This window comes from Dendropsophus ebraccatus, chromosome 5 (genome assembly GCF_027789765.1).
Source record: "Dendropsophus ebraccatus isolate aDenEbr1 chromosome 5, aDenEbr1.pat, whole genome shotgun sequence".
NCBI classification, from domain to species: Eukaryota; Metazoa; Chordata; class Amphibia; order Anura; family Hylidae; genus Dendropsophus; species Dendropsophus ebraccatus.
Window position 1 is genome coordinate 20,380,952 of NC_091458.1, and position 24,496 is coordinate 20,405,447.

Genomic DNA, 24,496 nt, shown 5'->3' on the forward strand with positions numbered 1-24,496 from the left:
GGGGTGAGTTCAGTTGTCCTTACGATCTACAGAAATAGAGTAAAAAAGTAAGTATAAATTAATCTCATATATGTACATTAGGTATAAATACTAAAGATCACAAATTCTTTTACCGACATGGGGGGTCCTCAAGAGCAGACAAAAGGGCAAACCATCATCTGTACATACCCTTACTAACCTTATATTCCACATTTAGGCCACCAGGGGCCAATGTTTTTAACTCATAAATCCATTGGAGTTCCTTGCGTTTCAATAGTGTAAGTCTGTCCCCCCCTCGTTTTGGGGGCAGAATCCTATCTACAAGCATAAACTTTAGGTCTCTCTCGGTATGTCCAGCTTCAGTGAAATGTTTGGATACAGGAAGGTCTAGTCTCATTTTTCTAATTGTATATCGATGGTGGTTAATCCGTGTCTTAAAGTCATGTGTGGTTTCACCCACGTAAAGCTTATTACACGGGCACCACAGAATGTAAATTACCCAGTCTGACTCGCATGTAAGAAAATGTTTGATTTCATATTTTTTGTTAGACAATGGGTGCATGAAATGTGTGCCCTTGTTCATGTATTTGCAATTAATGCATCTCACACATGGGTAGGAGCCTTTCTTAGGTGGTGCCAGGTATCTTTGAGCTACAGTAATAGGACCAGTGATATCAGTTTTAACTAATGTATCCCTGAGATTAGATCCACGTCTGTAGGAAAGCAATGGGGGAACCTGAAATTCAGCAATATTGGGATGTGTGTTTTTTACTATATTCCAATGTTTGTTAATAATATTGCCGATCTTGGAGGAAAAGTGTGTAAAGGTGGAGATAAAGGGGATACGTTCTACTCCTGTGTCTCTATTGACCCTTTGTAGGAGTTTCTTCCTCTCCATTAGTTTAGTTTTATTACGACACTCCTGTAGTAACCCTGTGGGGTAACCCCTCTCTCTGAATTCATCCACCATAGTATTTAAGGTGTTGTCCAAGTGTTCATCGCACTGTACAATCCTGCGTGCCCTCATCATCTGGCTAGTAGGCAATGCCTTGACCATTTTAGATGGGTGGCAGCTGGAGAAATGCAACATATTATTGCAGTCAGTAGGTTTTTTGTAAAGACTAGTGACTAACTTATTGTCCCGTAATTCAACATTCACATCCAAGTAATGGATGTGAGTCTGCTGTACATTGGCTGTGAACTTAATCGTGGAGTCTATAGTGTTCAAATAGGAAATAAAGTTGTTGAGTTGTTCCACACCCCCTGTCCATATCATGAAGGCGTCGTCTATGTACCTCCACCAGACAAGCGCATGTCTGAATAGTGGAGATACATAGACGCGCCTTTCTTCCAAGTAGGTCATTACAATATTGGCATAAGTGGGCGCGACATTCGCGCCCATTGCCACGCCCCTCTTCTGCAAGTAGATGTTACCATTGAAGGAAAAGTAATTGTTAGACAATACCAGTTCAAGTAATCTCATAATGAAGTCAGCCTCTTTGGCGGACAACTGTAATAACGGTAATGAGTCATGCACAGCCCGTAACCCCATATTTTGCTCAATCGATGTGTATAAACTAACTATATCAAGTGTAACTAGCAATGCATTATCTGGGATGTTAAGTTCCTGTATTTGATTAAGGAACTGCGTTGTATCCTGTAGATAAGATTTAGCACCAACTGCAAGGGGCCTAAGTACTCTGTCCAGAAAGATTGATATGTTACTCAAAATGGAACCCCTGCCAGATACAATCGGGCGACCTGGGGGCTGGATCAATGATTTATGTATCTTCGGCAGAAAATAGAGCATAGGCATCTTGGGGTGCTTAATAGTCATAAAATCAACTAGTTTGTCATCAATAATTTTATGTGTCATAGCCTCATCAAGTACTGCGTGGATCTTACGTGCTATATTAAACTTGGGGTCACTGACCAATAAACTGTAAACACTCTCATCACCCAGTTGTCTCTCAGCCTCTGTTAGATAGAGTGCCTTGTCCATAACCACGACCGCACCCCCCTTATCGGCGGGTTTGATAACCAGGTCGTGGTCATGGACAAGGGACTGAACAGCCTGTATATCAGCGGTTGTCATATTAGGTCGGATAACATCACATTCATCATATTCAGCCTTAAGAACCTCCAAGTCTCTCCTTACGAGCTGAAAAAAAGTGTCAACAGATGACGTGACAGCAGGAGGATTGAATTCACTTTCCAATCTCAGACCCAATGCATTAAGACTAAATGAGGTACTAGGTGGTGACATAGGTATACGGGGGGCAGAGTGGAACCAGGTTTTGAGATTGAGTCTACGTATGAACCGGATCAAGTCCAGATCAATCTCAAACCAATCTGGCTTCACACTGGGACAAAAGTTCAGTCCTTTGCTCAAGACACGTAATTGTACATTAGACAAAGGGGTAGATGAAATATTTACCACGTTGGTACTTGTCTGTTGCGTGTCCCCATCTTTGGATTGGTTGGCTTGTTGCTGGAAATTCTCACAGTTTTGCCTTTTTTGGCTCCTTTTCCTTTTGTGTCCTCCCCTCCTTGATTTCCGCTTTCCGCAGATGCTTGGTCTAAAAAAACTTCATCATTTTTGTCCTTACTGTCACCTGGTGTTTTAGTTGAATCTCTCCTTCTGTTTTTCCTCTGTGTATAGTCCGATTGTTCGTTGTCCTTCCAGATATACACCCTTCCATGTAAATAGTCCTGTGTATCCCGATACCACTTGTGTTTTTTATCCTCTTGTAGTTCCTTTTTGTATTTATCAAGAAAATTGTTTTGTTTATTCATAAATTTTTCAAACTCTTCAGCCGTTAAAAGTCCTTGTAGAGTAGTGGTTAGATCTGTTAACTGTGGTTTAATATCCTTTAGTTGCTTTTGCATCCACTGCATCTGTAATATGATGACATCTAGAGCATATCTATTAGAGATCAGTTCAAACTTGTGTCTAAATTCAAGGTCATGCATAAACATATTAGGTTTAAGTTTAGAGCGCATACCTCTGGGTATTCTGTGCATCTTGTAGTAACGTCCAAGTGCTCCAATGTGCAGCTGTAAAGCACTCTGTCTCTTGGAGAGATTCTCGTAGTTGCGTTGTATGTCCAAGGCCGTGGGTAGGTCAAGATAGTCGGCATCTCCCTCAATCTCTCCCAGGACTGTGTTGACCTCCATGTCGGTGAAAGAAAAAACGAATGCCGCAGATGTCTCCAGTTGTAGAATCGGATTAATATCATCAGTATTGGTAACTTCCATCTTGGTGAAGAAAGGGTGCCTGCTCACTGGTCAACGATATACTATAAAAATAAAGAGCAGCACTCCAAAAGTAACCTGTGGTGCCAGCGGTAAATCCAGACCAAGGATTCCTGTAGCTAGTCCAAGAGTATAAATCCCGCAGCACACAAAAAAGTAAGTGTAAAAAAGTGTAATTTATTCCATCAGTGTAGAAAACATGCAGCAAAAGTGACGCGACGTTTCGATGATCTCCATCATCATTTTCAAGCGTACAAAGCAGTGAACAAAGCAAGTATTTATACAGGTGTAGCAATTACAAACAGCAAATCATTGGTCAAGGTAAAACAGGCTAATTATTCAGCATGTGTGGTGATTGAATCAAGTGAACAGAGTCCTAGTGCAGTACGATCGCAGTCCTGCGAATGATATTCCCACATGTGAAAAGAAGTGTCCATAAAAAGATACTTGAAATGTCAAACAGAGACCTCTTCATAAATATAAAAAACTTCAGATACATTAAATCATGCTTAGCTGAGATCAAGACTCCCGAACTCACTCTCCAAGCACGGATACGTAGTATGCACGTGATCTAGATGTCGGTCACGTGTAGAAAGAGGTTTCATTCATAAAAAGCTGCTGAAGTACAGACTGCAGGAGAATAATAAGAGTATAGGCAGATTAGCTGTACCGGCTCAGGGGAAGTTCAGGCATCACCGACTTTGGATCCTCGCCTTCACTATTACTGTATATCGCACAGCCATAGCGCTCAAAAGAGAACCACAGCGCACGTACCGTACAGAAACCCCTTCAGCGCCGGATGGCCCCTCTACCCTGTGTGAATACGGCCTGGAGGGGCCATCCGGCGCTGAAGGGGTTTCTGTACGGTACGTGCGCTGTGGTTCTCTTTTGAGCGCTATGGCTGTGCGATATACAGTAATAGTGAAGGCGAGGATCCAAAGTCGGTGATGCCTGAACTTCCCCTGAGCCGGTACAGCTAATCTGCCTATACTCTTATTATTCTCCTGCAGTCTGTACTTCAGCAGCTTTTTATGAATGAAACCTCTTTCTACACGTGACCGACATCTAGATCACGTGCATACTACGTATCCGTGCTTGGAGAGTGAGTTCGGGAGTCTTGATCTCAGCTAAGCATGATTTAATGTATCTGAAGTTTTTTATATTTATGAAGAGGTCTCTGTTTGACATTTCAAGTATCTTTTTATGGACACTTCTTTTCACATGTGGGAATATCATTCGCAGGACTGCGATCGTACTGCACTAGGACTCTGTTCACTTGATTCAATCACCACACATGCTGAATAATTAGCCTGTTTTACCTTGACCAATGATTTGCTGTTTGTAATTGCTACACCTGTATAAATACTTGCTTTGTTCACTGCTTTGTACGCTTGAAAATGATGATGGAGATCATCGAAACGTCGCGTCACTTTTGCTGCATGTTTTCTACACTGATGGAATAAATTACACTTTTTTACACTTACTTTTTTGTGTGCTGCGGGATTTATACTCTTGGACTAGCTACAGGAATCCTTGGTCTGGATTTACCGCTGGCACCACAGGTTACTTTTGGAGTGCTGCTCTTTATTTTTATAGTATATCGTTGACCAGTGAGCAGGCACCCTTTCTTCACCAAGATGGAAGTTACCAATACTGATGATATTAATCCGATTCTACAACTGGAGACATCTGCGGCATTCGTTTTTTCTTTCACCGACATGGAGGTCAACACAGTCCTGGGAGAGATTGAGGGAGATGCCGACTATCTTGACCTACCCACGGCCTTGGACATACAACGCAACTACGAGAATCTCTCCAAGAGACAGAGTGCTTTACAGCTGCACATTGGAGCACTTGGACGTTACTACAAGATGCACAGAATACCCAGAGGTATGCGCTCTAAACTTAAACCTAATATGTTTATGCATGACCTTGAATTTAGACACAAGTTTGAACTGATCTCTAATAGATATGCTCTAGATGTCATCATATTACAGATGCAGTGGATGCAAAAGCAACTAAAGGATATTAAACCACAGTTAACAGATCTAACCACTACTCTACAAGGACTTTTAACGGCTGAAGAGTTTGAAAAATTTATGAATAAACAAAACAATTTTCTTGATAAATACAAAAAGGAACTACAAGAGGATAAAAAACACAAGTGGTATCGGGATACACAGGACTATTTACATGGAAGGGTGTATATCTGGAAGGACAACGAACAATCGGACTATACACAGAGGAAAAACAGAAGGAGAGATTCAACTAAAACACCAGGTGACAGTAAGGACAAAAATGATGAAGTTTTTTTAGACCAAGCATCTGCGGAAAGCGGAAATCAAGGAGGGGAGGACACAAAAGGAAAAGGAGCCAAAAAAGGCAAAACTGTGAGAATTTCCAGCAACAAGCCAACCAATCCAAAGATGGGGACACGCAACAGACAAGTACCAACGTGGTAAATATTTCATCTACCCCTTTGTCTAATGTACAATTACGTGTCTTGAGCAAAGGACTGAACTTTTGTCCCAGTGTGAAGCCAGATTGGTTTGAGATTGATCTGGACTTGATCCGGTTCATACGTAGACTCAATCTCAAAACCTGGTTCCACTCTGCCCCCCGTATACCTATGTCACCACCTAGTACCTCATTTAGTCTTAATGCATTGGGTCTGAGATTGGAAAGTGAATTCAATCCTCCTGCTGTCACGTCATCTGTTGACACTTTTTTTCAGCTCGTAAGGAGAGACTTGGAGGTTCTTAAGGCTGAATATGATGAATGTGATGTTATCCGACCTAATATGACAACCGCTGATATACAGGCTGTTCAGTCCCTTGTCCATGACCACGACCTGGTTATCAAACCCGCCGATAAGGGGGGTGCGGTCGTGGTTATGGACAAGGCACTCTATCTAACAGAGGCTGAGAGACAACTGGGTGATGAGAGTGTTTACAGTTTATTGGTCAGTGACCCCAAGTTTAATATAGCACGTAAGATCCACGCAGTACTTGATGAGGCTATGACACATAAAATTATTGATGACAAACTAGTTGATTTTATGACTATTAAGCACCCCAAGATGCCTATGCTCTATTTTCTGCCGAAGATACATAAATCACTGATTCAGCCCCCAGGTCGCCCGATTGTATCTGGCAGGGGTTCCATTTTGAGTAACATATCAATCTTTCTGGACAGAGTACTTAGGCCCCTTGCAGTTGGTGCTAAATCTTATCTACAGGATACAACGCAGTTCCTTAATCAAATACAGGAACTTAACATCCCAGATAATGCATTGCTAGTTACACTTGATATAGTTAGTTTATACACATCGATTGAGCAAAATATGGGGTTACGGGCTGTGCATGACTCATTACCGTTATTACAGTTGTCCGCCAAAGAGGCTGACTTCATTATGAGATTACTTGAACTGGTATTGTCTAACAATTACTTTTCCTTCAATGGTAACATCTACTTGCAGAAGAGGGGCGTGGCAATGGGCGCGAATGTCGCGCCCACTTATGCCAATATTGTAATGACCTACTTGGAAGAAAGGCGCGTCTATGTATCTCCACTATTCAGACATGCGCTTTTCTGGTGGAGGTACATAGACGACGCCTTCATGATATGGACAGGGGGTGTGGAACAACTCAACAACTTTATTTCCTATTTGAACACTATAGACTCCACGATTAAGTTCACAGCCAATGTACAGCAGACTCACATCCATTACTTGGATGTGAATGTTGAATTACGGGACAATAAGTTAGTCACTAGTCTTTACAAAAAACCTACTGACTGCAATAATATGTTGCATTTCTCCAGCTGCCACCCATCTAAAATGGTCAAGGCATTGCCTACTAGCCAGATGATGAGGGCACGCAGGATTGTACAGTGCGATGAACACTTGGACAACACCTTAAATACTATGGTGGATGAATTCAGAGAGAGGGGTTACCCCACAGGGTTACTACAGGAGTGTCGTAATAAAACTAAACTAATGGAGAGGAAGAAACTCCTACAAAGGGTCAATAGAGACACAGGAGTAGAACGTATCCCCTTTATCTCCACCTTTACACACTTTTCCTCCAAGATCGGCAATATTATTAACAAACATTGGAATATAGTAAAAAACACACATCCCAATATTGCTGAATTTCAGGTTCCCCCATTGCTTTCCTACAGACGTGGATCTAATCTCAGGGATACATTAGTTAAAACTGATATCACTGGTCCTATTACTGTAGCTCAAAGATACCTGGCACCACCTAAGAAAGGCTCCTACCCATGTGTGAGATGCATTAATTGCAAATACATGAACAAGGGCACACATTTCATGCACCCATTGTCTAACAAAAAATATGAAATCAAACATTTTCTTACATGCGAGTCAGACTGGGTAATTTACATTCTGTGGTGCCCGTGTAATAAGCTTTACGTGGGTGAAACCACACATGACTTTAAGACACGGATTAACCACCATCGATATACAATTAGAAAAATGAGACTAGACCTTCCTGTATCCAAACATTTCACTGAAGCTGGACATACCGAGAGAGACCTAAAGTTTATGCTTGTAGATAGGATTCTGCCCCCAAAACGAGGGGGGGACAGACTTACACTATTGAAACGCAAGGAACTCCAATGGATTTATGAGTTAAAAACATTGGCCCCTGGTGGCCTAAATGTGGAATATAAGGTTAGTAAGGGTATGTACAGATGATGGTTTGCCCTTTTGTCTGCTCTTGAGGACCCCCCATGTCGGTAAAAGAATTTGTGATCTTTAGTATTTATACCTAATGTACATATATGAGATTAATTTATACTTACTTTTTTACTCTATTTCTGTAGATCGTAAGGACAACTGAACTCACCCCATCCATCAACACGGCAATTTGTTTTCTGCGAGTATGGACCATGACCAGGAGAATTTATATCATCTACCCTGTGTGAATACGGCCTGGAGGGGCCATCCGGCGCTGAAGGGGTTTCTGTACGGTACGTGCGCTGTGGTTCTCTTTTGAGCGCTATGGCTGTGCGATATACAGTAATAGTGAAGGCGAGGATCCAAAGTCGGTGATGCCTGAACTTCCCCTGAGCCGGTACAGCTAATCTGTCTATACTCTTATTATTCTCCTGCAGTCTGTACTTCAGCAGCTTTTTATGAATGAAACCTCTTTCTACACGTGACCGACATCTAGATCACGTGCATACTACGTATCCGTGCTTGGAGAGTGAGTTCGGGAGTCTTGATCTCAGCTAAACATGATTTAATGTATCTGAAGTTTTTTTTATATTTATGAAGAGGTCTCTGTTTGACATTTCAAGTATCTTTTTATGGACACTTCTTTTCACATGTGGGAATATCATTCGCAGGACTGCGATCGTACTGCACTAGGACTCTGTTCACTTGATTCAATCACCACACATGCTGAATAATTAGCCTGTTTTACCTTGACCAATGATTTGCTGTTTGTAATTGCTACACCTGTATAAATACTTGCTTTGTTCACTGCTTTGTACGCTTGAAAATGATGATGGAGATCATCGAAACGTCGCGTCACTTTTGCTGCATGTTTTCTACACTGATGGAATAAATTACACTTTTTTACACTTACTTTTTTGTGTGCTGCGGGATTTATACTCTTGGACTAGATAGATAGATAGATAGATAGATAGATAGGAGATAGATAGATAGATAGATAGATAGATAGGAGATAGATAGATAGATAGATAGATAGGAGATAGATAGATAGATAGGAGATAGATAGATAGATAGATAGGAGATAGATAGGAGATAGATAGATAGATAGATAGATAGATAGATAGATAGATAGATAGATAGGAGATAGATAGATAGATAGATAGATAGATAGATAGATAGATAGATAGATAGGAGATAGATAGATTGGAGATAGATAGATTGGAGATAGATAGATTGGAGATAGATAGATAGATAGATAGGAGATAGATAGATAGATAGATAGATAGATAGGAGATAGATAGATAGATAGACAGACAGACAGAAGATAGATAGATAGATAGATAATAGATAGGAGATAGATAGATAGATAAGAAATTCGACTGCAGCACATCCAGGCTTAAAGGTGAAAAATACATGAGAAGTTTATTCCATACGTAATACACAAGGAAAATCAGCGACGTTTCGCTCCTCCAGTAGGAGCTTTTTCAAGCCGGTGAATACACACATAAAACACAGGTGTTATATACATTCATGATAAATCAATTAGTGACGTCTACTGAAGTGGGAGTGGACAGGTTAGCAAAATCCAATATCATTGGTGCTTCTTATGGTGCGTTTACACGTAACGATTATCGTGCGAATTTGCGCGATAACGATCAAATTCGAACGATAATCGTACGTGTAAACGCAGCAAACGATCAAACGACGAACGATACATCGCTCATTTTGATCTTTCAACATGTTATCAAATCGCCGTTCGTCGTTCGCAAAAAATTCGCAAATCGTTCCGTGTGAACAGTCGTTCGCCGATTTAACCAATGTGTGAGATAGGCTTAAGCGTTCGCAAAACGATCGCAAAACGAATTTTCCGTACGATATATCGTACCGTATAAACGCTGATCGTTATGAAAAAAAATTGGTACTCCCACATCGTTAATCGTACGATCGGGCCAATTATCATTTTGTGTAAACGCAGCATTATAAGGGAAAATCAATTGCAAATAAAGTGAATAATCAAGTGTGTAGTAGTGGAATACATCAATTAAGTATATAATAGCAATAATAGTCCAACATAGGGCAATAGTGGATTCCTCACGGACAGTAACAACATCGGCATCCCCTTTCATGTGCTAGGCGTGAACCGCACGCTCGCTTGGAACGCATAGACATGTTTGTAGGTCTGAAGCGTCTCAGTATCCAGGCAACCAGTAATGACGTCAGATGAAAACACCAGGTGGAACCTTCGGGTCCCATGTTCGGCCCTGCCGATGAAACCTACCGATTATCACAGAGGTCCACAACCCTCCGCAAGCAGAGAGCGATCTCATTCTGGTAGCGTCCCTCTACCCTGTCCCTGTATATAACACCTGTGTTTTATGTGTGTATTCACCGGCTTAAAAAAGCTCCTATTGGAGGAGCGAAACGTCGCTAATTTTCCTTGTGTATCACGTATGGAATAAACTTCTCACATATTTTTCACCTTTAAGCCTGGATGTGCTGCAGTCGAATTTCTTATATCTCTGAATAGACGCCTGTGGATCAAGGTGTGACAGCAGGCACCCAGCAGAATCTTTACCTTGAACTTGAGTGCTGCGTGAACTTTGCTCTTTCCTAGATAGATAGATAGATAGTCCACAGAAATCCGCAGCACTCCAACATGTGGTAAGAAAATTTATTCCATCAACACAGGTACAAAAATGGCGACGTTTCGACCCTCTCACAGGGTCATTCTCAGGCCTGAGAATGACCCTGTGAGAGGGTCGAAACGTCGCCATTTTTGTACCTGTGTTGATGGAATAAATTTTCTTACCACATGTTGGAGTGCTGCGGATTTCTGTGGACTGTGTTTGGGATCCCTTGCCAAGGGACTTTCTTCGCGGGCACCCACGCCTTTGCCCCCGGATGTGCGGCTTTTCTCTGGACTAGATAGATAGATAGATAGATAGATAGATAATAGACAGATAGATAGGAGATAGATTGATAGATAGAATGCAGCACAACTTGCAGCAGCTTGATCCAAATGGCACAATATAAAAAATCCAGAAATGGTGTTTTATTTCATCAGACGCCAAAAAACCAACAATGTTTTAACTGCCTCTCACAGTTAGAGATAAGGGAACCGGGACGAGGTTGGGGTTCGTACGCACAGCGGAACCTGTGTGAAGCCGTTATTCAGAGGTCAGTGCTGACTTCAGAGGAGAGAGTCCGGTGATGTAGCTGTAAATTAACTCTTTGTTGTCCTGTTTTGGTGACTCATTTCCCTCCACCCCTCCCCTCTCCATTGAGCACAATAAAGACAGGGGGGAGAGCTTCAAACTGCTTTTTCATTATAAAAATGCATTTTTCGGCTAATAAACCCAATTACAAAGTTTCATAAAATCGCCTGTACTATTGATTTCTGCAAAAAAAAAAAAAATTAACAACAGTGACGTTAAAGTGACGGGGTGCTGTGCATGCGTGGCTTCATACATAAAGCGCCTCTGTCAAAGTGAAGCTGTTGGCAGAGGTACTGTGTATCTGGCCAAGCTGGTTGGTCCATTTTTTTAGTAATTTGAATGTTTTTCCTCTTATTAGAAGACTGATAAAAATGAATATAGCCTTAAAATTAGTCTTACTATGAAAGTACAGAAAACCAAAGCCTTGTTATTACCCGGCTACGCGGCATTGTCGGCATTCATTAGTGATCAACAATTAAGAAATGGAAAACAAAACACTTAGTCTTATTTTTTTTATTATTATTAAAGGTTTAACAAACAAGAAATGAGCAGAACACAATGCAAGAGTTAGTAATCATACAAAAATACAAATCAGCAGGGCGTAAGATGAATGAGACTGTAATGGAGGAAACAATACTACAGAGAGATGTCATCACCTAAACCAAGGTAGAAGTACAGGGTAATTATACACACAAACATACAGGGAGACAATACCCCCTCATCTCACAAGGCAGTCACTGCAATAAAAGACAAAGAGACTAAGAAAAATAACCTTAAAGGGATAGTATCACCTATATGTATATATATTTTTTTTACTGACGGGAAAGTCTTCATGTCACTGGTAGCCTTGTTAACCCCCACAGTCATGTCCCTGGTAGCCTAGTTAACCCCCTAGTGCCTGTCCCAAATAAAAAAAATAAACATCCCACTCACCTTTCCTCCGCTCCCACGCTGCCCAGGTCCTCTTCTCTCCCCTCGAGCCTGTGCCGGACTTCTCCTGCAGGCGGCGCGCGATGAAATGACGCAGGAGAAGGAAGACGTGCGCCACTCTGGTGGGGAAGGGGACGGCACAGACAGCATCCTCCTGTGTCTGGCAGCTGTCACAGACACAGGAAGAGGCTGTGAATGCCGATTCCTGCCCCACCAGAGCGGCGCACATCACAGGGGAGCCCCGGGCCGCATCAGAAGGGCTCAGGGGTCGGAGGTTCCCCACCCCTGCTCTACAGCAAGCCCCATGGACTATAGACACAAAAGACAGGATCTGCCTTCTTCAGATAAACTGGAAAGGCTTCTGCTTCTATTTATATACTGGTGTCTCATGTCACTGTATTACTGTCTCTATTATCTATATACTGCTGTCACCTGTCTTTGTACTCCTATTTAGGTTATCTATATACTGGTGTCATCAGTCATTGTATTCTGTATGTGATAATAAGGAGGATAATTATCTGCACAGAACACGAAGTCTCAGATTAGTTTCAGGCCTAGTGGCCAGAATCAAAACCGCAAGATATTTTAAAATCTAGATAGTAAAATTAGAACAAAACATTAACAGAAATCCTAAAAAAAATATGCTTAACCCTTTGAGGGCCAAGCCCAAAATGACCCAGTGCGTTTTCGTTTTTTTCCTCCTCCCCTTCTAAGAGCTCTAGCACTTTCAGTTTTCTACCTACAGCCTGAGGCTATGTTCACACTACGTAAAAGTACGGCCGTTGTTGCCATCGGCAACAACGTCCGTACTTTTAGCGGGATGGAACAATGCCTTATTTTCAATGGGATCCCGACCGGAGCGTATACACATCGTACACGCTCCAGCCGGGATCTTGTGCGGGGCCGCAAATAACTGACATGTCAGTTTTCTGCGGCCGCAATTCAATGAATTGCGGCTGTAGAAAACCCTGTCCGTTCAGAAAACCCTGTCCGTTCAGTGAAACGAGTGGCTCCAGCCTCTTGCTTCACTGTGTGCTATGGGAGGTCCTGATGCGGGCGCGCGCTGATGGGCCCGCATCAGAGCTCTGCGGCCGGAAAGATCATCCGGCCGGTACTTAAGTACCCGCCAGGATGATCCGGGCAGAGACCGGCCGTTCCATGACCCGGCTGGGGCCACGGAACGGCTGGTCTCATATGTTGTGTAAACATAGCCTTAAAGTGTCCCTGTCGGTTAATTATTTTTTTGCAGAAATCAATAGTCGAGGCGATTTTGAGAAACTTTGTAAATAGGTTTATTAGGCAAATCTGCCATTATCTGCATTTAAAAAGACTTTCCCCAGGTCCCCCCCCCCCTCCTTCCTCTCTATCATCCTTTGCTCATTATCAGGAAATCTCGACTGTTTTACATCAGTCGGATCCTGTCTGTGCTATGGAGAGGGGAGGGGGGGAGGGGAGGGGGAGATTAGTCACCAGCAGAGAGCAGAGAACAAAGGATTACACAACAGGGAGCCACTGAAAGACCCTATTCAGAGGTCAGAGAGGTCAGTGCTAATGTCAGAGGAGATAGCCCAGTGTATAACTGTAAATTAACTCTTTGTTGTCCTGTTTTGATGCCTCATCTCTCCCCACTCCATAAGAGAACAATAAAGACAGGGGGGGGAGCTTCAAACTGCTTTTTCATGATAAAAATGCATTTTTCAGCTAATAAACCCAATTACAAAGCTTCTTAAAATCGCCTGTACTATTGATTTCTGCAAAAAAAATTGTTAATGACCGTGACACTTTAAAGGATAACAGGGGGTGACATAAAGTGATAGGGAATAACAGGGGATGACACAGGGCCAAGTGATTCTTCTCAAAAGAGTTAAGACTAAAAGGGTTACCAAAGATAACAACTCCCCCAGATATACAGTAAATGTTTTGCAGCATTGAAGTAAATGGAGCTAAATTCTAATACCACACACAACCAGAGAACAGAGGTGGCGCTGTTTTTGCAAGTAAGTAGCTGTGTTTTTTCTAATCCTTGATAACCCCTTTAAATAAAGGACATGCAGGTACAAGCCTTAAGGTGGCCATACACCTTTAATAACTGATACACATGAATATTCGGCACACAGATGACATTTTTATTATAACACATACAAAAAGATTTGTCAAATTTGATATTTACCTTTTTTTTTTTTTTGGAGTGGTAATGTGTATTCTTCCCTTTATTGCAATTCGATCGAACATACACAGATCTTTGATGCAAGTGAAGGACGTTCCTTCTCCTTAAAAAATTATTTTCAATTAATTTTTTGTGTGATGCACTCGAGACCCCACTTCCTTTTATTTGCTGACCATGAGAAATCCGTCTATCAGTCTATGGGTAGCTTTCATACACAGCGGCCACACACTTCTCATCCCCTTCTCTCCGTAGACTCACATCCGAAACCTAATAACATCCTTATCGTGCTCCGACCAGCGATGTTCTCATTTAAATAGGAGATGAATTCCAGTAATTCATCTTGCTCAGCTGCCTGCGGCATAAACATGTCATCCACATAACAATGCCACTTACAGGCTCGCTCGTGATAAAACTGAGATCCAATAACCAACTCGTTCTCGAAGGATATCCAGCTAAACATGGAGCCACCGAGGACCTGATGGACGTGCCGTGGAGCTATGGCCGACATCAAACTCGGAAGAAATTCCTTACACAAATTCCAACAAAGTTATCAGAAAATACAATCAATGTAACATACAGCCCACGCCGTATACACCTAATCCCCTCATTCCGAGGGATTCGGCATCAGATGCTTTCTACATCTCCGGTACGTTGAAACCTAATCCCGATTGCTGGCTGAGCCCTAATCCTATCCAGAAAATCATTGAAGCGTTTCGAACACCTTTCCATTTTTATTTTTTTTTTACAATTCTTTTTTTTTTAAAAAGAATCAATATACACAGCGGAGTGACATTATTATGGCCGGCAGCTAATATCCAGAGTAACCGCCACTAGCAGCATGGACAGCAGCTAGATGCACAGGAATGTTCGGCATGGCCGATGTTCCTGTGTTGTCTATGGGAGAAGTAAGCTGCATCATCTGTCGGTGGTTGTTCTTAGGACAGCCCCATACACACCAGATTGATGGCCGAACCCACCAAGAAGAGCAGGTATGGCCGGCAGTAGTCTAAAGTGTATGGGTAACTTTAGACACATCTGAAAGCCTCCTGGATTATCTTGCAGTGAGCTACTGTAGCGTGTCAGTCCTTCCTTGTCCACTTTCGTAGTTCCATTACCCATGAAAACACTCAAGGAAATGTGAGCAGACAGCCTATCTCACACCTTATATACCCAACAAATCGGTTCACTACACGTGACTATGCACAACCAAGACAAAACTAGGATTTGCTTATAGTGGTGTGTCTCTACTGTAAGTTACTCATGACTGCGAAAGCAAATGTGTTTGAGTGACCCAGAGGCTTCACTATACAGTACTTAAAGACAAAACAAAGTAAAAAATAAAAATAAATGGTAACAGTAGGTGAATAATTCCTCTTAGTTGGGGATGTTGTGTTGGACATAACTCCCATAACAGTATATACAGCAGTTTTCACTTCCTGCACCTTAAAGGGGTAGTGCGGCGCTAAGAAATTATTCACAAAATAACACACATTACAAAGTTATACAACTTCGTAATATATGTTATGTATGTGACTCGCCCCCTTCCCCGTGTTCCCCCACCCCCGCACGTGGACCCAGAAGTGTAGTGTACCATACATACCTGACGCGTGTCGACCCCCGTCCCCGATCTTCTGTCAACGACGTAATTTTCGGGTGACCGGCCGAATCGCTGCAGCCTTCCCTGATAGCATATCTGTGCTCAGCCAATCGCGGCTGAGCAGCTGTTGACGCATCAGGTATGTATGGTACACTACACTTCCGGGTCCATGTGCGGGGGTGGGGTAACACGGGAAAGGGGTCGATTCACATACATAACATACATTACAAAGTTGTATAACTTTGTAATGTGTGTTATTTTGTGAATAATTTCTTAACGCCGCACTACCCCTTTAATGGTCAGTGTATTGGTTTCGATATTGGTGTATTTTACCTAATGAAGAAGTCTGTCCAACTTCATAACACGTCGTAACCGTAAGTCAATATTAAGGGGTTATCCAGCGTTAGAAAAACATGGCCCCTTTCTTCCAGAGACAGCACCACTCTTGTCTCCAGTTTGGGTGCAGGTTTTGCAACCCAGTTCCTTTAAAGTGAATGGAGCTTAATTGTAAACCACACCTGACCTGGAGATAAGAGCGGTGCGATCTTTGGGAAAAAGTGGCTATATTTTTCTAATGCTGGATAACCCCTTTAAGTCTGGTTTCTAAATGAAGCATCCACAAGATTTGTGTTTGTTCCCTGAGGAGAAGTCCTGGACTAAAGTCTACGTTTTCATCTACCTTATAAATATACCAGAGACTTTGCAAAACTTATGAATTTTGGCACCTTAGGAGTTCCATTTATTTGGTTTGATAAAAATGTTGTTTTTTTTTCTTTTAGAATTGTAAGTCGTTATATTAGATAGTAACCGGCCATTTGTACCAAACTACTCTTGCAGTGCTCTTCAGAAAAATAGGCTTTGCGATCCATAACTATTACGCTGCCTTTGTCTGCCTTTTTATAACCACGTTGGAACTGTTGCTTTTAATGCAATTTGTTCTTTCTTTAACAAATCCATTTCTTACATCGGGAACCGCATGTCTTATTTCCTTGATTTTGGTAACAATGACCTGCTGAAAACCTCAGCCTGCAGATTACTCTCTCTCTCTCTCTCTCTCTCTCTCTCTCTGTTTTGGTTTAATTTTAATGCTTTTAGTTCTTTTTTATGGTTTGTTTTTTCAAAATAGAACCTCTCCAGATGTTTTTTGCTGACACATTCTACTTAAGCCCACCTTTAACTCAAAACAAAAAAAGTCGGAACAAAAAGTCCCTTAGGGTGCGTTCACACCTACAGGATCTGCAGCAGATCTGCAGCAGATTTGATGCTGTGTTCAGTTATTTAAATGAAATCTGCTGCAGGAAATCAGCTGCAGATCCTGTAGGTGTGAACGCACCATTAAGGTGCCCATAATACCTTATACTAAAGTTGGTTGGGGGGGTGTTTGGCCTATAGTGTATGGTGTACGGGTGACTAAACTTGCCCCAACGACCGATCGTTAACGATAATTGCTTCGTGGAATTGGTGTAAACGAGCGAGCGACAAAGGCAAAATCGTTATATTGTCATTTAAAATTGTTTTTCAGCATGTCGAAAAAAAATCGTTTGTCTTTGAAAGATAATTCGCTAATTGGTTTGTAAACTTAGAAATCTTTCAGTCGTTCGTAAAAAGGTTTAAAAAAGTTGGTGTGTCGTATGGTCATGAGCACCCCGGTGAACGTTTTAAACGACCATGTAACGACCACAAAATAATCGTTACACTACATATATCGTTCACGTTATGTGTTATCGTTCGCTAAAAAAAATCGTTTAGTGACCATTAACGAGCGGCCGTTGGAGCGAGTTTATGAACGATAATCGTTCCGTGGAATTGAGCCTTAACTCTCTGTCCAGTAAATGATGTCAGTGAAGGGAAGGGTCAGCGAAAATCTATCACACCCAACCCCTTTCTTCACTGACATGACCTATTGTTCTTGGGGGGGAATAGTCTGTCTAACTGCGGCTTACCCTCCTACTCTCCATAGGGGCATATATGCTGAACATTTATGTGTATGGGGAAGTTGGGAGAGTTTACTGTTGACCAAGCAAACATTCTTACGACAGTTATTGGATAACCCCTTGAATGGAGATTATCTCACATTCAGTGGTGAAATGGTATGGTGAATGTAAGGGTATGGCATACTGGGCAGGTGCCCCCCATATCCTAGTGCTCCCCTCCAGGACGGGATCCTTAAATTGATGTATCCCTAATGTTTTTTGAGGTGGGAGAGAACACGTAAATCACGGATGACTCCTAACTTATTCTCATGATATATTCTGGTCTAAACACTCAAACTCCAACCAATAAAAACTTTTGATATGTCTCTAGTACAGATGACACGATATGTCTCTACAACAGTGGTCAGTTAAAGCGAATGTACCATCAGATACATTCACTTTAAGTGTTACATATTAATAGAACGGCACCGGCGTGGGGAAGCCGGTGCGGCGGTCCTCTTTTTTTATTCTAATGGAGCCGCATCATAGAGGGTCGGGGGCTTCCTCCCACTGGGGGTGGGCCTGCCCGCCTACTGTGCTTCAGCACGGGCTGGTGCTCAGTAATAGACCGGCACTGTGCGTGGGAACTGGCCCGCAGTTAAAAAAAAGGACTGCCGCACCTGCTTCCCCGCACCAGCGTCGTTCTATTTGTATGCAACACTTAAAGCGAATGTACCATCAGGGTTTTTCTTCTAACAATCCCTACTTCTTAGAAGGGGCACTTCGCAGACTGCCCCTTTGTCAGGATCCTCAGTGACCAACTGGGGCAAGTCTGTGGGGCAAGTTGGCAACCAAGCCCCTTAAGGTGTCAATAATACCTTATGCTAAAGTCGGTTGGCAGCAGGTTCGGCCTTCCGCATAAGGGGTATGGATAAGTCCCGACTTTCCATCTACAAATGATGTCATTGGAGAGAAGGGTCAGCAAAGACCTATCACTCCCGACCTTTTTTCCCACCGATATCACCTTTTGTGATGTCTTCCGCAAAGAGAACACCTGAGCTGAACGTTCGTGTATATAGGGAAGCCGGGAGAGTTATCTGTTGGCCAAACAAACATTAGTTTGACATTTCTTGAAGATTATAGCTGAGCGCAACTCGAGTGTGTTCAAGTCCAATCGCTTGGCTTAGCCGTAGGTTCTACCATATTTTCCTGGATTTCCTGGGGCTCCATCCAACTTCTTCATACAAGCGGTAATCAAATGTTGCGCGATCAGACTCAAGCATTCTCACGTGGCACTCACTTCTATTAAAGACGCATGGCCACCGTTATTCAGGACCCGTATTTTATTGCATCTGGTTCACGCTTAGATAGATGTACCACCAAAGCCAGTCATTTTAGCAGTTTCTTTGTGTCATTTAAATTATTTATCGTTTTGAGATGAAAAAGAACAGAAAACAGCAGAGATCTATGCTAGGACGGTTCTCGGGTTATGAGTCTTAAGTGATACCAACCTAAAGACGTGGCGTATGGTAAATTAAGCGTCAAATGGTACATAAGCCTACAAGTTCAACAGACTATTAAATGGTAATAACAAAGAGGATCGGAGTCCCTAATGCAGCATAGTCAATAGCCTAAAGTGGTAATAAACCAGAACAGTCAATCACAATGTCATGTCGTCTTCTACTTTTTCTTACTCTTCCCGTTTCCCGTTTTCAACCCTGTAGTCACGTTGGTGCAACCCCCAATCAAAGTATATATATATATATTAGATAATATTCCAAAAAAGGGACAGGTCCCGATGAAATTTGTGGCCTAATGATGAACCAGGTCTCTCAGCTTCCACGCCTGGTCTGTAGTACCAGCTATTATCGTGTTCTGCATTCATGTCGTGTAGGTTTGTATCGGGCAATGCGTGATGCAGATCTGACACTCAGCTGCTCGGGGGAACCAAATTTAATTTCTTAACATTGAAAGTCATTTACAGCTTCAGTGCCCCCGAGTCATGGAGTGTTAGTCTATCAATGGGTTACGCCTGTTATTCTGCACTAGGTAACCCTTTCAGACCTTGCAAGTGTACTCTTAAAGGGATTGTCCAGGATTGGGAAACATAGTTTGTTTTTTTCTGAAGACTCTTGTCCCCAGTTTGGGTGTCGGTATTGCAGCTCAGTTCCATTGGAGTGAATGCAGGTGAGTTGTATTACCACAAACAACCTGAGGACAGGAGTGCGGCTATATTTTTTTTGTAACCGTTTTAACAGCATCCTACAAAAGGTGGCTATTTTGTGTGTGTACTGTTATAGCAACGCAGCTACAAAGTAAGGAACGGTAAAAGGCGTTATCCAGGATTTGAAAAATTCATATCTTCTTGCGGAAACAGTGCCACACCTATGCTCAGGTTGTGTGGGGTATTACAATTCGGCTCCATTCACTTCAATTGAATTGAGTTGCAAAACCTGCACCCAAACTGAGGACAAGAGTGATGCTGTTTCTGGAAGAAAGCGTCCCTCTTTACTAACTCTTTTAATGAAGATCAAAGGGGTTATTCAGTGTTAGAAAAACATGGCCACTTTCTTAAAGAGACAGCACCACTATTGTCTCCAGTTTGGGTGCAGGTTTTGCAACTCAGTTCCATTGAAGTGAATGGAGCTTGATTGTAAACCACACCTGACCTGGAGACCAGAGTGGTGCTGCCTCTGGAAGAAAGTGGCCGTGTTTTTCTAATGCTGGATAACCCCTTTAATTCCACCTTTATTAGTGTAAGGGGCAGGGTCACTTTAAGATTGTCGCATAGTGGGCAGATGCCTAGGATCCTATATCCTTGGACTCCCCTCTGGGGCAGAAAACCTAAATAGCTAATAGCTAAATAACCCTAATGTTATTTTGAGGCTGGTTGGTTTTCTTCTTAAGAACCTATTCATTATTTAGTGGGGGTTGTATGATTGGTGGTGAATTTATGGAGAGCATAGGGTCAGTAGAGACCACCAAAATCACAGACTTCTGTGATTTTCTTTGACTCATTTTCATGATTGGTCATTGTCTAAACACTTAAACCCCGACCATTAAAAACCTTTGCTATATCTCTATAACAGTGGCCATTTAAAGGGTTTTCCTGTTTTGAACAATCCCTATTTGTTAGAAGGGTCACTACACAAACTATCCCTGTTAAGACCCCTACCAATCAGCTGCAATCTATGGGACATGCTGGCGGTAGGTGTTACATTTCCCTGCAGCGCCACCACTGGTGAAGCAAAACATTACCCAGTGCCCATTCATATAAGTGTATTGTCTGTGTACTGCCGGACAGGATAGGAAAAAAAATTACTTTTAAATCAACTGGTGTTACCACCTGTCTGTGTCAGGAACTGTCCAGAGCAGGAGAGGTTTTCTATGGGGATTTGCTCCTGCTCTGGACAGTTCCTGACATGGACAGAGGTGGCAACAGAGAGCACTGTGTCAGACTGGAAAGAATACACCACTTCCCACAGGACATACAGCAGCTGATAAGTACTGGAAGACTTGAGATTTTAATATAGAAGTAATTTACAAATCTATATAACTTTCTGGAACCAGTTGATTTAAAAGAAAAAAAAAATTGCCGGAGTTCCCCTTTAACTCCCAAGTCGGGTGTATGAAAACGCAGTACGGTAAATATTGGAGGTTGTTGCAGTCTTACTCTTGGGCCCATAAAAGAGACCAGTACTACAAATATTTGGGGGGAGGGGATTATAGATTTTTCAATAAGGCACGGGAGCGTGAAATTACATCTCTGCCGACATGTTTCTGTATTTACAAGGCGACAACGCGCAGTAACCTTGTATCCAGAGGATTTAGAATAACACATTTTTTTCCCTTCTTCATTTCCAGGATGAGTTTGATCCCTTCAAGAGTGCTGCGTCATCTAGAAGAAGCCGACGGTAGATCTTATTAACCCAACGTCGTCCTATTCGTCAGCAGTAACAAGAAGCATCTGAGAACCATGCAGACTTCCACTTTAACAGTTATTTGCCCTTTTACTCCATTGTGCACTATTACGTTGCCTGGATTTACATTGATGTTATGTCTGTAGTTTCCGAGCCACCTCCTGCCTATAGGAGGTTACTACAGACTTCCTTCTTGGGCTGTACAAGTTGTACAAATCTGTTCCTGTAATAGTCTATAATCGGTTTTCATATATAAGTGTTGAGGTTCTTTTTACATAGGTTACGTATAGTTAAAGAGTACTTTAAAAAAAACTTAAAAAAACTTTTGATACGTTGGAGAGACACACACTCCTCTCCCCGCTCTGTGTCCTGGACAGCCCCATAGACTTACATTAAGTCCCTCTAGGTCATGTTACACAGAGCCAGGAGTGAATATGCGGCATGCGTTCTTCTTCCCGCGTATTCTCTAAACTGTCGCATTCTGGTCATTTCTTTTTTTGTTTCTTTTTTTTTTCAATGACCGTGTCCATTTAAGTTAATGGGATATTCTGGATAGTTGGTTTATTCTGTATTGTGCTGGGTCCTCTATGGACATTAAAAAAAACGCAAAAACATACCTACCTCTCTCTGGATCCTCCCGTAAGGTTTTTCAGTCGCCCACTTTCATGACAATTTGCTCACCCAATCACTGACTGAGACAGGACAATGCTGTTGTCAGTGATTGGCTGAGCAGCTGTCACTGCTGAGTCTGTGTCAAAAGTAAGAAGAGCGGGTGGGTAAGCAGAAGATGTCACAGCTGGATCCTCAATAGAACAGGGTAGGTGAGTATAGTTTCTTTTATTTTTTCAGATTTTGTGCAGATAAACACAATATAAAATAATGAATCTATCCGGAATACCCCTTTATGGTTTACCAATGCTGTGCCTTATGACTCTATGACACTTTAAACATTAGGGCAAAACGTTCTACTTTCCAGCTTCTGTACGAATGATATTTTCAGCATTCCCCATCCTTCCAAAGATAGACACATAGCCGACAATGGCCAAAAATAATAAGAAGAGATGTACAGTCAACAGCTGACAACCAAAACTGACTATGAGTGTAAGGCTGGTAGTTTACATTGATTTATACTGACAATAACTGGGAGCCTGGTGCTTGGGAAACACTGATTAAAAACTGTAGAGTCTCTTTATTTCAAAGTTATGTCTTCTTTTTGTTAGTTCCTATCAGAGATAAGCGCAACTCGAGTGTGCTCCAATCCGTCCGAACCCGAGTGTGCAGTATTTGATTAGCAGTGGTTGAAGAAGTTGGATGCAGCCCTAGAAAGCCTTTCAAAACATGGATACGGCTGCATCCAACTTCTGCACCCACTGCTAATCATAATGCTGCATGCTCAGGTTGCGCTCATCTCTACTTCCTATGTAAGTAGGCGGATCATAGCCCAGCCTGCCCCTAGGATCAGTTGTAATCGACAGCAAAACCTGACAGATGTTTAGTTTAGTTTGTAGCACCACTTTAGGTTAATTGAGGCATTACCCAGTCGAATTAATGAGCTGTAAATATAATGCATGAACATTGTGGGTCCTCTAGACTGGTGACTGTTGTTCTCCAGACTGGTGCCCCTCATTCCCCAGGTTGGTGTTCCTCTTTCTCCGGGCTGGTGCCCCTTGTTTTCCAGGCTGATGGACCTTGTTTTCCAGGCTGTTGCCCCTTGTTCTTCAAGCCGGTGCCCCTTGTTTTCCAGGCTGGTGGTCCTTGTTCTCTAGGCTGGTGCCCCTTGTTCTTCAAGCCGGTGCCCCTTGTTTTCCAGGCTGGTGGTCCTTGTTCTCTAGGCTGGTGCCCCTTGTTCTCCAGGCTGGTGCCCCTTGTTTTCAAGCTGGTGGCCCTCGTTCTCCAGGCTGGTGCCCTTTGTTCTTCAAGCTAGTGCCTCTTGTTTTCCAGGCTGGTGCCCCTTGTTCCCCATGCTGGTGGCTCTTGTTCTCTAGACTGGTGCCCCTTGTTCTCCAGGCTGGTGCCCCTTGTTCTCCAGGCTGGTGCCCTTTGTTCTTCAAGCTAGTGCCCCTGGTTTTCCAGGCTGGTGCCCCTTGTTCCCCATGCTGGTGGCTCTTGTTCTCCAGACTGGTGCCCCTCGTTCTCCAGGCTGGTGCCCCTTGTTCTCCAGGCTGGTGCCCCTTGTTCTCCAGGCTGGTGCCCCTTGTTTTCCAGGCTGGTGGCCCCTTATTCTTCAAGCTGGTGGCCCGCGTTCTCCATGCTGGTGCCCCTCGTTCTCCAGGCTGGTGCCCCTCGTTCTTCAGGCTGGTGCCCTTTGTTCTCCAGACTGATATTGTTTTAGCAAGATCAGAGTACTTCTTCACCATCATACCAGTTGATTTTCACTTTAAAACCACGTCAATGGTAATTCATCAAACCAAAGAATTGGATCCATTCATGAACGTCTTCTCATTCAAGTGCCACAAGCCTTGCAGTCACGTCCTCATAGCATCGCTCTAACGTCAGCCTTGGAGTGTGCATTGAAAATCCAGAGCTCTAAATTCAATCAATGATCGGTTCCTTGCGTAACGATTGTTTACAGTAATATGTTACCATGGTTACGGCTTTCTTCTGTGCATTCCAATTCACGTTACTTAAAAGAACAGCCAAACGTATAGAAATGTTTACCATTCCTCCGCCACTTAGCAAAGTGACGGCTCATTAGTGGGTACTATAAATACCCGTGCAAACACCATGGAGGCCAATGACATTATCTACGGAAATAATCTATGCCATCTGAGTGCTGGGTACAATTCTAAATGTAGGTGCCTGCTCATAGATCCCACTA

General features: G+C 42.6%; 1 protein-coding gene across 2 annotated transcripts in view; it reads left to right on the top strand.

Moving 5' to 3' along the window:
- Window positions 1–22,290, top strand: part of MRE11 (MRE11 homolog, double strand break repair nuclease) — a 161,133-nt gene extending 138,843 nt beyond the window's left edge. For both annotated transcript variants that reach the window (XM_069971979.1, XM_069971980.1), the window contains exon 20: window positions 21,623–22,290. In XM_069971979.1, the coding sequence (XP_069828080.1) occupies window positions 21,623–21,676 (54 nt within the window). In that variant the 3' untranslated portion in view covers window positions 21,677–22,290. The remainder of the gene's footprint in view (window positions 1–21,622) is intronic.
- Window positions 22,291–24,496: the final 2,206 nt, after the last annotated feature.